At 37.9% G+C, this 15,977-nt stretch overlaps 1 protein-coding gene across 3 annotated transcripts in view; it reads right to left on the reverse strand.

The window, feature by feature from the left end:
• Positions 1–15,977, reverse strand: part of ICA1 (islet cell autoantigen 1) — a 71,214-nt gene that overhangs the window by 11,524 nt on the left and 43,713 nt on the right. For all 3 annotated transcript variants that reach the window (XM_063324907.1, XM_063324906.1, XM_063324905.1), the window contains 4 exons: positions 12,921–13,046; positions 12,633–12,731; positions 4,892–4,986; positions 2,809–2,858 (listed from right to left, as the gene is read on the reverse strand). In XM_063324907.1, the coding sequence (XP_063180977.1) occupies positions 2,809–2,858; positions 4,892–4,986; positions 12,633–12,731; positions 12,921–13,046 (370 nt within the window). The remainder of the gene's footprint in view (positions 1–2,808; positions 2,859–4,891; positions 4,987–12,632; positions 12,732–12,920; positions 13,047–15,977) is intronic.

Consider the following 15,977-nt stretch of genomic DNA (forward strand, 5'->3'; position numbering starts at 1 on the left):
GCCGGAATTGGAAGGTAGATCTGCTGGAAGCCTCAAGTTTGAGGCTGGAAAGGAGACAAAAAATTCTCTATAGAGGAATAAAAATTGACAGCCAAGCCCTTTCAGGCAAAGCTTCAAGGTGTGTTCAGGACTAAATGAAACAGAACAACTTGCTTACTGGTTTAATCATATTATTTTAACAAGACTTTGACTAGCACAACAGCCTGGAAATGTGCCACCAGCACTGGAATCAGCTGGTCATTTAAGGACCCACGATCACATCTGATTACCCTCTATATAGATAGGAGAGGCATAGACATGCATGGATGAATATACACGATGCTTCCATACAAGGGCAATGCACAAAGCAAGGGGGGAAAAAACCCAACACTAAATTGACTGGCAAGGGAAAAAAAAATAAGAAAGAGAAGTTCATGAAAGATGGGATATGGATGGCCACAATTCTGTAATGAAAAAAGTACAATTTTTGCTGAAAGCCTGCCTTGGTTCAGTGGTAAACATGATGGAGCCAATCTTAAAACACCCATAGTATCTTAAAGGAAAATCCAGAGCAAATGATAAAAAATTGGAAGTTATAAAGTAGAGATAGCTGATGAGGAAAGCTAGAAGAAACATGGCTCCATCACTAGTAGCACTACATCTGTATTACTTTAGTCTGTACGGAGTACCTTAAGGAAAAAAAAAAAATCTTAGCAATGGCACAGACCCACTAGTGTATGGAAATGGAAAAATTTATCAGAGCAGGCAGAAGTATTCAAAATACTTCAGTTCCTTTTAAAGGGCAATGGAGAAAGAGACAAAATGAGGTATTTATATTATGGACGATGGTGAAATATTTTACAGCCCATAAGTAACTCAGATTCTGAGATCCTAGAAAACATCTGCTAAGAAAATATAAGTCAGATTTGTATCCAAGAATATTAAAATATATTGTCAAAGAGATAATTGCAAAATGGGTGAAACTTCAAAACACTGGAAAAGTCCTAATATTGTGTCATCATTACAAAACCCACCCAAACAACAACAATAATTAACAGGGTGACTCAAGTAATTGCAGGTAACTATGGGCTGGTAGCTCAGCAGTACTCCTAGGCAAAACATTAACTGAATGCCACTCAGTAAGGGATTCAGAAAAGCATACGAGCATAATAAATGCTCCTATAATAAAAGCTTTTTTCATGGAAAGCAGACCTAGTTAAAAATATCCGACTAATTTCATTCTTTGACAAAACTATGAGCTTTCTTTGGTAAAGATACTTGTTTAGAAAGAACTTGACTTTGCACTGACTTTAGCCTTCCAGCTAAAAAGTTAGCACTGCATAATATCTATAATGAACATATTGAATGGATTAAGGACCTGACAACTAACAGATGTCTGAAAACAGTTGTTAAGAGAAATAATTGCAAAGTAGAAGTGTTTCTAGTTTAGATCTGCAAGGTTTAGTGTTATATCCATCGCTATTCAATGGCTTTAGCAGTCATCTGGAAGCAAACACAGAATCACTCTTGAAAAAAACGTGCAAACAACTAACAGACTATTAGAGGTGGTCGTTCAGGCCAGTCATTCAGTTTCTGTAGTCAGAGCTGGGAGAATTTAATACCACTAATTTAGAAGTTATATCCCTAGGAATAAAGAATATAAGCCATGCTGCAGAAAGGAAGGATAAGTCCTGGAAAGCTGTGACCAAAAGGAACCAAGTCTTGATAAACAACAAATTAAAATTCAAACTTCTAGCTTGATGTTGCAGCAAAATGAGATATCCTTCTTGGATATAGAAACAGAAATGTGATCTGACTTTCTAGAAACACGATAGGTGAGACCAACATCAGAAATGTCTTTATAGTTACATATTTCACATTTTAAAAGGGATGTTGGAAAGTGGAATGGAAACAAAAACTTAAAAAATAAAGGACTAGAGAAGATATCTTCAAGGCATCAATATGATTAGTCTATTGAAATGAAGATGTGAAAGGTGTCTTGATTTTAATGTAGTACCTTTTAAAGAACCTTCATGCGGGATAAAAGACTACATATTAAAGGGATTCTCCATTGATTTAGTAGAAAAAGGTATACTATAAGCCATGGCATTATTTAGGCTGGAAGGACCTCTGGGGGTTATCTTGTCCAAGCCCCTTGCCAGAGTAGAGCTATCTATGAAGTTACATCAGGTTTCCCAGGGATGTGTCCTGTCAAGTCTTGAAGATGTCCATGGATGAAGATTCCACAGTTCCTCTGGGCACTTTTTCCAGCACTTTGCCACCCTCACCATGAACCCTTTCTTTCCTAGTATGTAATCAGAATTTCCCTTCCTCTCACTTGTGTCCGTTGCTTCCCATTCTTTCACTGTGCGCCTCCAATTAGAGCCTGGCCATGTCACTGGGTAATAAGAATCCATCAGGTCACTGGCAGCAGCTGGGTGTGACTTCGCCTAGCTTTTAGGCAGAGGTTCCACTGAATTCATCAAGTTTTTAGCAGAGTACCTGTTTAATCACTGGAACAAACTAGCAAGCTAAGTGGCATACTTTCCTTGTCTCAATGCCTGTTAATCTGTAGGTCCTTTCCTTGAGGACGTGGCCAATGTAAGAATTATGCTTTGGAAGACAAGATATTTGACCTATCTTAGAGTGACTGAATGAAATGCAGTGGGATATAATATATAAGAGACTAGGTTTAACAGATCTTCCTGGCTTTAAGATTTATGCATTTGTAGGGATTTGCTGGGTGAATTGAACATATATGAAATGAACAAAAATGAAAAAAAAAAAATTACAGCATTTATGAAGTTATGAGAACATGAAATAAAATACCTGAATAGTCTGATTCCTTGGTATGGCTCTCCTCATCTAACGAAATCAACCTTAATTTGAAAGAATAAGAAAAAAAAATGAGAAAATCATTCTAAGGTTATAGAATAATAATACATTTTTCTCTTTTTGGTCACATCATTACAGAATCATATCAATAACAAATAAATGGCAATTCACGTGGACTCTTGCATTTGCTGTATATGCTGCTCTGTTGTTAAATTTTATTGTTTCATTGGCTGAAGCCTATTGAAAACCAAAATCAGATTGAAGTCCAACTACCAAAACCTACCACCCTTCCATTTTTAATCTAACTAAATCGCTGTAATGAAAAGTACAGTGTATTCTGCTTTCCAGATTTGCTCTTTCATAATTACCAAGGAGGTACAACTGTTTCAAAAAAACCCAACAAGACCCAACCCCAAACCTGCTTTGCACTTCTCTTTTTAAGAACAACTAATTAAAAATCGTCAGGTGAGTTTTGTCCCACTTCACCTGATTTCTAAAAAACCAAATCAGCACTGTTGATAAAAAAAAAAAAACTGACAGAAAAAAAGCTGTGATTTACAGGAAATTCTTATACAAAGGTAATTTCTTCAGTGAAGAATATATTCTTTCTAACCACTGTTATTTTGTGTAAAAAACGTTCAAACCAGCAGGGGATGAAGCAGCCACCAGGCTGATGTGGTGGTGAAGGGGACTGTGTGGGCACATTCCTCCTATCCTGTAGTGAGAGGACAAGAGGAGCCACTGCCCCTGCTCTTGAGGATAGGCTTCTGGGGAGCAGAGGAAAATTAGATTCAGGCCAAATTCTGGTATAATGAATGTTTACTGTGAATGGAAAGTTCTTGAGGATTTTAAAAGCTTTGTTTTGTGTAATTCTTTTAGAATCCTAAAAGTTTGTTTATGGTTTGTTTTAGACAGAAAATGGTGATGGATTTTTTCCCCTCAGTTTTATGACAGAGAAGGAAAAAGGTAATCCATAAATAAAATCAAATACTAACATGACAATGCACCTGATGCGTTTGCCAGTGGGTGCCGATGCACACATCTTGCATAAATCATGCACTCATTCTAGAATTTTATATGCTATATTGAGGAAAACGATGGTTTATGAAATCTTTTATTATTGTCACATGAGATGCAGCAGATTCAAGGAAGGGCTGTGGAGACAACCACCTGCCAAATGGTACTCGGCCAAGTCCTTTCTAATCTGTTTAGCACCAAACCTGGCCAATTTATAAACTGGTTCTGGTCAGTGGTTCTGAATCTAAACAAGTAAAAGGACTGGAAAACTGGACTCCTTAAAAATCCGTTATTATAAATAGCCAAGCAAAATCCACTAATTACCAGCCAAGCTGTTCTCTGCTTTTTGACAACTGATCCTTTGCTGGGTGCTTCATTAAACTAGGGATAGTCAAAACAACAGGTGGCAGCAGGATTATATCAACGTGGCATCTCCTCGCAACTGAATCCTGATGGTCCCGTTGGGGAGGGATCACATCTCGCTCTCCTGTTCTCCTCTCCCCATAGCAGCCCATTCATAAGTCTCTCTCACCTCAGAGCTACAGGTAACTCAAACCTCGATAGCATCAGCTCACTTAGATGTACTTTTTACTAAGTATCTACTGCTTCATTGGATTACTAACCGATGCTGTATACATTACAAAAACTAATCGCTGCTCAAAGCAATCGGGAATCCATATCCTATTCCCAGGTGAAAGGAGATGCTGCTGAAGGGAGAAATACAATGCTCATACATCTTCTCCCATGTGTAGTTGTTTACCATTTCTTTTACTAAAGAAAAAATAAGGCAAAAGCTGAAAAAGAAGGCTAGGAAAGATGAAAAACATATAAAGGTTTTATGGTTCTTTTTAAACTTTATGGTGAAATTAAGAGCTTTATTAGTTTTCATGTACACATTACAACTTTTCAGGAATTCTTGTATTAAGCTTACTATTAGCTAGTATGATCAGACTAGCTGTGTTTATGTTTCCATTTACAAATATTTGGTGACTTTAGCAACCAGAAAGCAGATTATAGACAAAAATACTTATTATTTTAATATATAGGCCATGTGACTTACTGACTCTGATGATCTTGTACTGATCTGGTGCTTTCAATCTGCAGGTCCTCCTTTTCTGCTTTTTCTGTCAATTTATTCACAGGATCTTGTAAGCTCTAGATCATAACCATAATATAAAAGAAGAGAAGAAAGTAAAATAGAATCAGGGAAGCAAAAATGTGTCACTTAACGCCAAACCAGCCTATAGAACCTACATAAATTAAGTAAGAATGTTTTTGAGCTGTATCAAAACTGTATCTGACTCAAACAAGCAAAATAAAAAAATGTTAGAAGATACTCATTCAAACTGAGTCGCATGAACACACTTTATATACGAAGGTGACTCTTGGCTACTTCTACACTCATGTTCTGTTTCTGATATTTCTAAAACCATGTTTCTTTGCCATTTTGGGGTGTCTGCCTTTTTTAATTTTTCCTCCATTTTTGCCCTTTTTTTTTAAAAAAGATGAGAAAAAAAAAATCATTCTTTACATCTCTTTGTTGCTCATATACTGCTTCTTTACTTCTTCATTCTGTTTTTTTCCTGACACAACCATTGACACAACCTCAGCAACTGCAGTGTAGTGGGAAGATACTACTTGTATCCTGAATCTGAAAACGAGGGTTAAAATCTTGGATGATTAGTCAGATAGAGGCCAGGGCTGATATTATGAAACCCTACTGTCCCTTTGCAATTTGAAAGCTATAACATAACAACGTACAGTTTCATGGTCAGCATTTTTATAACCAAAATTTGGATATGTGAACAAGCCAACACGTAAAGCATTATAGACTGACTCTTTGAGATTGCAGAAGTGATAAATATACTACTGGTTGTCCCTGTTATGCATTAATTAGGGTTTCTGCACGAAAAATTAAATAACTGAAGATAGTAATTAAATAATCGCAGATGTTAGCAATGTGAACATTTGGGTCTATCAAATGGTTTTACTGTGAAAGTGAAAACATGTTCTTCTTTCCAAAGTACAACACAGTTTCTGAAAAAAATCCCCATGTTTCATGTGACTAGTCCTGGCCACTTGTAATTACGTTTATTTGTGCCTCACTGATATTTGTAGTAGTGCATCTCACCCACCTTCTCCCTCTGTACTCCAAATAGCTGAGGCTAACACAAATAAGCCCCCTTCTGTACAAAACGTAACGAACGCAAAAATGTAGTGGCTTTGCATCTGGAGTTTTAACAAAATGGTAGTGTGTTTCATTGGAATAGTAAAACAAAGAAAAAAACCGCGGCTGCTAAGACCATCTCATCTATTGAATAAAAGTTAGAGTCCCCAGGCCAACTCTTAAAAGAAAAGAATTCCCAGGCATGTCGCAGGTCTTGTTCGCACTGCCCTGGTAACCAGGACAGAGGAGTCCCCAGAAGGGGCTTTCCAGTTTCTGCTTGGCTCAGTGCTTGTCTGTATGAGGAAATGTACACTTCAGTGTTTTAGAAACCAAACTGGTGGACCTGTCATATTCTGCAGTTGCATATTTTTTCCCTCTCAGTAAGTTAGTTCTTCTATCTAATACCACAAATTAATTTCTCATAAGCACCTAGAGCACTGCAGACATCATGCATCAAAAGATGAGGGATCACAAAGGCAGTAATAATAAATAGAGGCATTAAAGAGATTTACCTTATTCTGTGGTTGCCACTTTTTAAAAAAACTGTAACAGTGCTGACTGGAAACAGTTTTAAGTGTACTTCTTGTATTTTGAGTAATGGACACTAGCCACCTCAGCTACATCACCTATGAATTAATATGCTACCTCTTAACTGCATTTGTACCCTGTGTTGAGTTGATTAGATCGCACTTCTTGTACTATTAAAATCGATGGGAATTACTCCATTTACTCCAAGAGGCCCTGGATTAGGGTTCAAAACCGTAAGAATATGCACTATACTTGCACAAAAGTGCAGTGCAGACAAAGACAAAAGAGCTTTGCATTACAAGGACTATACTGCTTTGGGCACTTGAATCATCTTGGACACCTTCATAGTAGGGCACACAGTTTACCGTAATCGGAAGGTGATGGTGCAATAGTTGTGGTGCTCTGCCTGCCACTAAGTATAGCAGCACAGAGCCTGCCCCAAGAAGGATGTCATGGTTTTGAACAACAAACAGAACTGTTTTAAGTACTGCCTGAGTATACAAGTCAAAGAGAATTACCAGAAGTAAAATCTTCTGCATCTTTACAGTCCCTTCCAACCTACACAATTCTACGATTCACCAAGAAAAATACAAAGAAAGCAGCATTCTTCTTTAAGGAATTACATTCTATTACGCTTCCTTTATGAGTGTTTCAGGAAATCCATATTTAAAGGACTGTGATCAAACCACGGAAACAGCATATAGAAATGGAGTTCACAAGTACGTTGGGAAGGAAATAGCTTGATAATAATGGCAGTTACTATTTCCTGTATTAGAAAAACAAATATAGCTCTGAAATATAGCTTCAGTTTCAATGGAGATTATGATAAACATTGTTAAAAATCACCAGCTGTATTTTAATGCAATAATTCAATTTAGCAATTTAATTTAAGACGTTATTCCCTCCAATTCTGATAGCAAATAGTGAAATTATTTTCCTCTCTCCTGCCTCTCTCTACTCCACATCCTGATGTACACTACAAACTGAGGCATCTTTTTAAAAAGATTAAAAAAAATAATCTACAGAATGGGTATGAAATAAAGCAGAATGTTAAAAAGCCACTGTAAAGTGTTCTCTAAACAAGAATCCATGGTAATGTGATCCCTCTTGTCAGCACATGTAGAAATGAAACTCATTCCATTAATTGTTTCAGGTTATATCAGAAGAAGGGAAGAAGTCCCATTGTCTAGAAAGTGTAGTGATTAAACAAGGCTATAAAGATACATAGTGAGTTCAGACAAAAGCAAGCACACTTCAGTTGGGCGTATGAAGCATCACAGACTTCGTTGGCTCAGAGCAGGGAAATGTGTAACTTCCAGCACTCGGCTGGTTGCTCATGTGGACTCATGTGGACTTTGTTGCAAGCTGCACAAGTGACTGAAGGTAGGATTCCTCTCCTGTTTAGAAAGCTTTCTCCCTAGCTTCATTGTTTCTCTTTTACTATAAAAATCAGGGTAAGATTGTACACACTAATAGAGCAAGTTCACAGTCATTCACTCTGCCTGTCTCGTCTGGCTCTACAACCAGAAGTCACCCGGTGATACTCGGTTTGCTCCCAGCACTCAGACTAAATATCCGAACCAACAAGGGGTTCCTGCGCGGCAGAGTTAACTCTGGTTCCAGCTCAGGCACCGTTCCTAGCCTGACTGATACTCACTTAGACAATTCCTTCACCTACATCTGGGCTGCTTTCAAGTCAAGCCAAGATCATCTGGATGGTACACAAAACCTGTCCTCTGCAGCTAAACCACCAGAGTGTTGACAAGGTGCTCAGCTTGCCCACAGCTCCCCCCAAGTGCCTTGGACAACTTATGTGCTTCCTCTTGACTGAGAAAGAATCAAAGCAATACAGTTAAGGGCAGCTCCAAGAGCAAGGGATACATCCTAGGATGTCACAACACATATGGAGAAATGCAACACCACTAAGGAGACAAGAACTTGGATATGTTTCATTTGGAGGGAGAGCTGAAAGGGAAGAGGAAAAGCAGGTAGTCTCAGAATTTTCTCACGGAGATTCATTAAAAAAAAAAAAAAAAAAAAAAGACAAAACCAAAACCAAATCCCACAACCCTAAAGAAACCAACCAAAAAAACCCCTAGAGATATAAAATTATAGGCAATCTTGCCTATGAGTAAAGTCACGGTGCTACAAACAGAAACAAGAAAGGATACCAGACCACATCAGAGGTCAGCAGAAGGCAACAGTGTTGTAGAACCTGTTTGGACAGAGTTCTCCAAATCGTGGAAGGAGCATGGGCAACAGCGTTCCACTTTGCACGAAATAAACAGATGCACGGAGATTTATGCCTTTTAACTCCCTTACCAGGGCTATTATTATTTCTAGGCTCATACAAACTCTTCAGGAAGTTTGGTATTATAGCATTAAAATGTAAAAAATGCAACTAAATATTCATTAAGTAACTAAGGCAAATAAACAGAGACAGAAATTAGAAAAAGGTATCATTCATGAAAAGTAGCCCCTGAAATAAATTTGAATTCATTTGATATACGGTAATTTCAAGACAATGAAACCTTAAAGGCTTTACCAAAACAGCAGCCCATCATCTTTAATATTACGGCAATGGATACAGTAACGGATACTTTTACATCACGATACAGAGTTGTTAGCACATTAATAATCATCTTTCATCAAGCATAAAACTTGCAGTTAGGAAGTACAGCTGCAATAGCACAATTATACTACTCTCAGCATATACCCTGAAGCAAAGAAAACAAATGGGCTGCTTTTCATTAAGGGACTTTGGCAAACATCTCTAAAGACAATGTTTTCTTTCCAGAAACAATCCTGAGAGGCGTTTAAAAGCCTCTTTCCTGAGGTAAACCTGGTACATTAATATATTCACGCTGCAAAATACAAATAGTAATTTTCCAGTACGTAGCACCTTCTAATTTTTCAGTAAGACAATCTACATCTAAGACAAATATTAAGTTTCTTTAAATTCTTGTTTCAAAGTAAAATGCTAATCCTACATACACGTATGCTTAGTTTAATTCAGCAGGATCACTTGTATGAGCAAAATTAAGCTGCTACTATCAGAACTGGAATCATAGAAGATAAAACGATTTGCAAGCACCAATTCAAAATTTTCTTTTAGAAAAGATCCCTCTTAAGATATGACAGGGAAAAATATTCTAAGAGGGGTTAACTCCCAATTAAATGCAGAAATGGGCACATTGAAATATTTTATGTACGTTTTAAGCAATTATATGTTCTTATTGTATATTTTTCATGCATAAAGTCAACAGCAGACATGGCATCTTCATTGGGTACATTTTTAGACCAAAAGTTTCTCCATCAGAAACTAGGCTTCACCTAGATCAGCTACAGCCATTTATTATACTTCATAAAAAAATAATACCATGTAATCTCCATGTAGAACTAGCTTGCAGCTCCCTCTTAATATATAGTTACTCTGGCATGAACATATGATATGGGTGGTAGGGATCAGTTCCCTAACCATAAACATCTATTGTTATTCCACACTCAGGTCTAGCAGAGGAGACACGGGACTCATGGGAGTCCCACACCCTTCAGAAATGACAAGTAGAGGTGAGCTGACTTGCGCTAAGAAGCCATCTGAAGTAGCAGCAGACACCTATTCTCATAGGCAACAGAATCTCACCTGATGCAACCACCAGATTTTCCTTAGCAATCGCTTAATATAAACAAACCCAAACTACTAACTGGGGGAAAAGAGTGCATGGAGGAGACTTCACTTTGGTACAGAAAATAATCCCACACTCTAGACACCGAAAGAAATAAAGGACTGATACTAAAAGGCAGCGGCAGTCTTATTCCCAAGCAGCTGTTTTCTGAAAGCACAGAGTTCCATGAAATTCTGTTGTATAAACTACCTCCTGATTAGCACCATTTCTCAGCATACATATCACTGCAAAAACAGGAAATCACATCCTTTCAGTGCAGAAGGCCAGCAATAAAAATGGTTAAGATTCTCATAACAAAGTTAGGCTGCATCCTAAACACACTACAATATTCACAACAATTTTTACAGTTACTTTTCTCTTCAAGGGAGTGCTTGTTACACATGTGTGGACTCAATAGAGATTGTATTTCTTCATCATAGATTCCCAACTTAATTTCAAATTTAGATTATACTGACATCTTTCACAAGAGGAAGTTCAAAAGAAAACAAGCATCCCCAAATCTCTCTCATCCTCCATCACAAGGGTACTTCACACTCCAGAACAGGTGCATTTTCTTACAAGTTTCTCTCCAAGGTGTCCAAATGTTACTGTACATTTTGAAACATCACATGTCTTGTTCAAATAATCACATTTTTAGAGATAAAAGAGAATAAAGAATAAATACCCAGCAACAATATAGGCTACCTACACAAATTAGACTGAAATCAGTTTGTATCAAAGCAAAGAGAAAGAATTCCTCAGAAACCTTCTAACATCAGGAAGTTATGAGAACAGCCCACCAGCACGGCTCTCGCTCCTGAGCAGGACCCTGGCCGTGATAAACCCAGGCTGTGAACCAGACATTGCTGCAATGGGAGGCAATGGCGAGGAAATAAAGGGGACTTTCTTTTCTGGTTTGGAGTTTAATTGGTGAGCCTGTAGGCAATTATTATCAATGTCAAGATATCTATGCCCAACTGTCTCCTGCTGAAATCTGGACATAAGCTCTGGCTAAAACCCATCTTCCATGACGAGGACTATGCGAGAAAGCAGCTTAGAGTTATATTAACTTCATAGCAAATGAGGACTTCTGCAAGACAGGATTCTTCAGAGGCTGAGTAAGATGAAACAGTTTATGAGCCTCCTTTTATTTTTGTCCTTGGTTGGGAGAGATTGAGCTTGAAGTTTGTTCATTTGTTTGGTCTGTTGTCATGTTTCAAGCTGCAGGAGTAACAGTCTCCATGAGCTCTTTTTGCACTTCAAAGTTCAGAAACTGCTCCCTCCCAACCCACACTCTGGAAAAAACTTTAAATATAGCATAGTCATGTAGGGACAAGTTTGGTAGTCTGGGGTGAATTAAACCTTATACCTTCAGGTGCCTCTTTTCCCGGAGCTCTGGGATAACCACAGGCTATATAGCATAATGCAGCCCAACTTCCACTTCTATGTGTCATATGCATAACCATTTCACGGATTGAGGCTATGACTTGTAATCGTTTACAAACTGGGCTGTCTCTCCAGGCAAACAGTGGCTTTGCCACAAGCTGTTCATTCCTCACTCTCCTCCCAATGGTAACCCTTCTGTCAGACCTTCAGACAAATGTTATTTTTCTCGCATGCAAATAGGACCAGGCAATCATGTACCTATTATGTTGCACAAAATAACTACAGACTACAAAATAACAAAGACATCTATGGGGATAACTGGAAAGTTAACGATTTTTTTCAGTTTTCCCATTGCTGTAGCGATCCTCGAACTGCAATGGGCAAAGCAACTTCTTATGCAGGGGCAGGCATGACCAGGAAAATACACGGTGCTGAATGATTGTTTTTAGACGCCTGGCGAAACTCTGAACTCGGACTTCAGTCAGATATTGCACATATTCCATATTTAAAGATTACAAAGGATCAGCAAATACCGCTAGTCAAGCAAAACAGTATTTCCCAATTTCCCAGAGCAGTTAAGGGTTAAAAAGTCTGAGTACAAGTGTGGGAACTCTTGGCATCCACGTACTCATATTCAGTCCAATAAGGTGTTCTTAAAGAGCGCCAGTTTTTAAAAACAGATGCAAAAGCAAAATAGTATTAATTTATTTGTGGGATTTTAGAGAGCAACATATATTCCTAATCCTGCTTGATTTTATGATTCTTTAGGAATAACCAAACACAGTCCCAGTTAGCACTTAAACATATACTTAAGTGCAGCCCTGAATAATGTCTTCCTTTGAAATATTCCTTAGTCACTGCATTCTACATGCAGTTTTTGATCCTACTAGCCAGAAGTACATTAAACAGAAAACCTGTATTTAAATGAAAAGACAGCACAGGGATAAAACTGTCAGACAATATACAAACAAAATATGAATGTGTGCTTTCTACATACTTGTATGATTTCTTATTTGTTATTACAGTGCAAACAAACATATCTATATATTCCTTACCTTTAACATAGTGAATTCATATGGCTGATAACCTTTGAAACTTTCATGGATAGCTGCCATCGTGTGTGAAGTTTTTTCCCAAAAATGAAGAAGTGTTGTCTGTAAGGTAGGATAGAATTTCAATGCAATGTTAGCTTTAACACCAATCTGCTTTCAGTGCAAATTTCACATCTCCCCTCCAGTACTAGTTACATATTCTTACAGTTGAATATTGCCATGGTAACCTCTTAACAAACCAGACATTAACAGGAAATCTTTCTTTTGGAGGTCAGTGTTTTCTTTGGATACCTGATATGTTGTTAACACATGAGAAAGGAGGTTGCATCTGCTCGCTCCCAAAAGATCCACTTTTTGACAGACATCAGTCTTCAGTTTGTCAAAGTTGAGTTTTGCATGTCGCACTTGAGCTTGAACCTTCAAACAAAGGGACAATTGTTTATGTAGTGATTTTTTTTCTCCATTTTTTCTCCATTTTTCATGAAAGAGCAAACTAATACAACTTTTAGGGAAATTAGACAACTGAACGAAGTCGATTAAAATTTATATAGAACTTTATTATAGCATCAATCCCATTGAAATGAAGAAATGTCAGGCTGATATATGCTAAAATATGTCTCTTACTATCTTCTATGTTACTACTTTTTCTAATATATTCAATATTAATATATTAAATATATACTGAGAAGATAATAACTGGAAAACATATTCCTTTTGGTATCTCTACAAAAATACCAATTCAAAGCTTGACCAACAAGTTTGGAATGAAAAGTTTACTGCATAATATACAGGCGCACATGCAGAGACGTCTCTATGTACCTACAGTAGGAGACAAATTACACTGTCAAACTTTAAAGTTGACCTGCAACTCTTGTTGACAATATAGCACTTCAATAACTTTGAACTGCTACAAAAAATTTGCTCGTTAAAGTTTCCCTTCTCAAACGGAGTGCTTTTCCTGTCTATTGCTATAAGAAAAATATCAAGGCCCCCTTTCTTAGGGGCAAACAATTTCAATTTCAAAGGGTTTTAGTTTTTCAAATTATTCTTCTGCCATCTGTTAAGTATATACAAGATACTGTGTGTTACAGACGCTGCACGTTTGACAATAATACTGGTATTTTCATGACCAAGTATCAGAGTAGAAAGTTGATGTCGGTGTTTTGTACCCAGGATCCCCCATTTTTATGACATCTTTGTAGAATACCCGAATACTATATTGACAAAACGAGTTTCTTTATAAGAACATTTGTATACAAAATTTAGCTTTCTTCCGAGGAAACAGGAAACAATCAAATCACAAAACATGATGCTTTTCCTATAACTCTTTCACAGTTACAATAAAATGTTTACCCAAAAAAACCTTCACAGTGGAAAAAACCCCCACTGAATGCAAATTAAATACATTTCCTTTCCTTTACTTGCCTAACTCAGAGAGTAAACTGATTTTGTTCAGAATATGCAGACTCAATCAAACTAGATATGATGAACTTGTACGCTCCTGATCTTCAGAAGTGAATACAGAACCTCCCAGCAAGTGCCTGTGCTCCTTGTGCAGTAAGGACAGACACATACCTCATAACACAACCTGAAATGTTAGGGTTACGACATTTCTAATATTATTTTCCCAAGCTTGCTTACAGTATATGAGACTTTCAACAAGGCAGAAAACCAGCAAAAGATCTGCATCACAAATTCATCAGATCACCTACTCGCACGAATTGTCGCACTCTCTGGGGTTGCTGGATGCGTGGCAGCTTTTTTTTTCAGTGATCAGTTCAGCTGTGCTTAAGTAATATAATAGGTAGCGCATATCATAGCTTTGATATGTTCATAATGAATGAACTACCATAATTCAAAATTGCTGATAAATGCAGCATCTCACAGGGGAGATTTTAATTGTAGAAAAAGATGACATCTTTGCCTCTGTTTTTTTTCCAATAAAGAAACATGGGTGATACTCTACCTTTATAAAAATAGCTCTGTGGTTAGTGCATTCATCCTGAAGGGGAAGCCTTCCAGGATAACTACATATTACACCAAACAATCAATGAATAAATACTGAGCTCTGGTGAAAACTACATCCCAAACTTCTCCTGACCTGATCCAGCGCTCTAACTACTGCAATACAGCACCTTCCTGATGACTTGCTTTGTTTCGGCATATTAAAAAGCTTCAAACCAAAGAGGGTTGTCCAGAGGTAGGAGAGTTCTTGGGTACTTAGGAAATATTTTGGTGAGGTGGAGACAGATTTGAACCCCCTCAGGAAGGAGGAAATTGCTCCCATGGCTTCCACTCCTTAGGCAAGCATGACAAATGCTCAGCTGTGATATAAAAAGCAAGGAGCAGCTACTACCAAGGTATCCCCCTACAAAGGACAACATTTTATGAAAAGCCTTACCCAGTTGGAACTACACAGGCATGGCCCGAGACTGCCTCTTAGTTTGGGATCCTCAAGGGCCTTACACTACTTCTTTTAGCCTGTTGAAGCCCAAGCAAGGCACCATGCAATCCATGCCCGGAGAAGTCCCATCCCATGCACAATTGTCTAGTCAAAACAGCAGGTGGATAAAGAGCTTATGGACCTCCAAAATTAGGTAGCAATGGAGGAAGACAGGAGCAGTGGCAGAAGCCGCATGGAAGCTTTATCCAGTGCTGGATAAAACATGTTTGTCCTCCATTAAGTTCAAGTGATCAAGAGAACAGATTTACAACATTGGTCTAAAAAGCACACTTGCAAAGAAAATCATGGGCCTGTGCAAAAAAGGAGGTTCTACCTGAAATCCAAACATGAGATTACCTACATCTTTTGCCAGCAAGAATTACTACAACAGGAAGGTATTTAAGTAAGAGATGCTGTAGGGCTTTGAAAAACCTAGTGAGACTTGAGATCAGATTGTGATCCCAGTTACAGCCACGGAAATCCAGAGAAATTCAACTAATGTCAGTGGAAATGTGTCAAATATAAAACTGTATTTTACAACGATGCAGCTGAGCTCAGCATCCCTTTCCTAGTCAGAATATCATAGCACTAGTGAAAGCACCGTAAGAACGGCTGTCGCTCTGTAGACTGATACTCCATGTGAGCAAAAATGTTAGTTCCGAGGAACAGAAATACTGCATCGGGGATGGTGGGCCACAGGGAAAAAAAATGTACTAGCAAATGTAATTATTAATTTCTACAACTGTAAGTCTGCATAAGGACTTCATACAACAGACTGGGATTCGGGTCTACCTCACGTCTCCAACTCCTTAAGAGAAAACAAAAAATCCAGAAAACAAAACCCTGTCGTTTCCAGTTGCAGTCTTCCCACATACAGTCTTCGGGGACATTTAGCAAGAAATGTC

This window comes from Chroicocephalus ridibundus, chromosome 2 (genome assembly GCF_963924245.1).
Source record: "Chroicocephalus ridibundus chromosome 2, bChrRid1.1, whole genome shotgun sequence".
Lineage (NCBI taxonomy): Eukaryota > Metazoa > Chordata > Aves > Charadriiformes > Laridae > Chroicocephalus > Chroicocephalus ridibundus.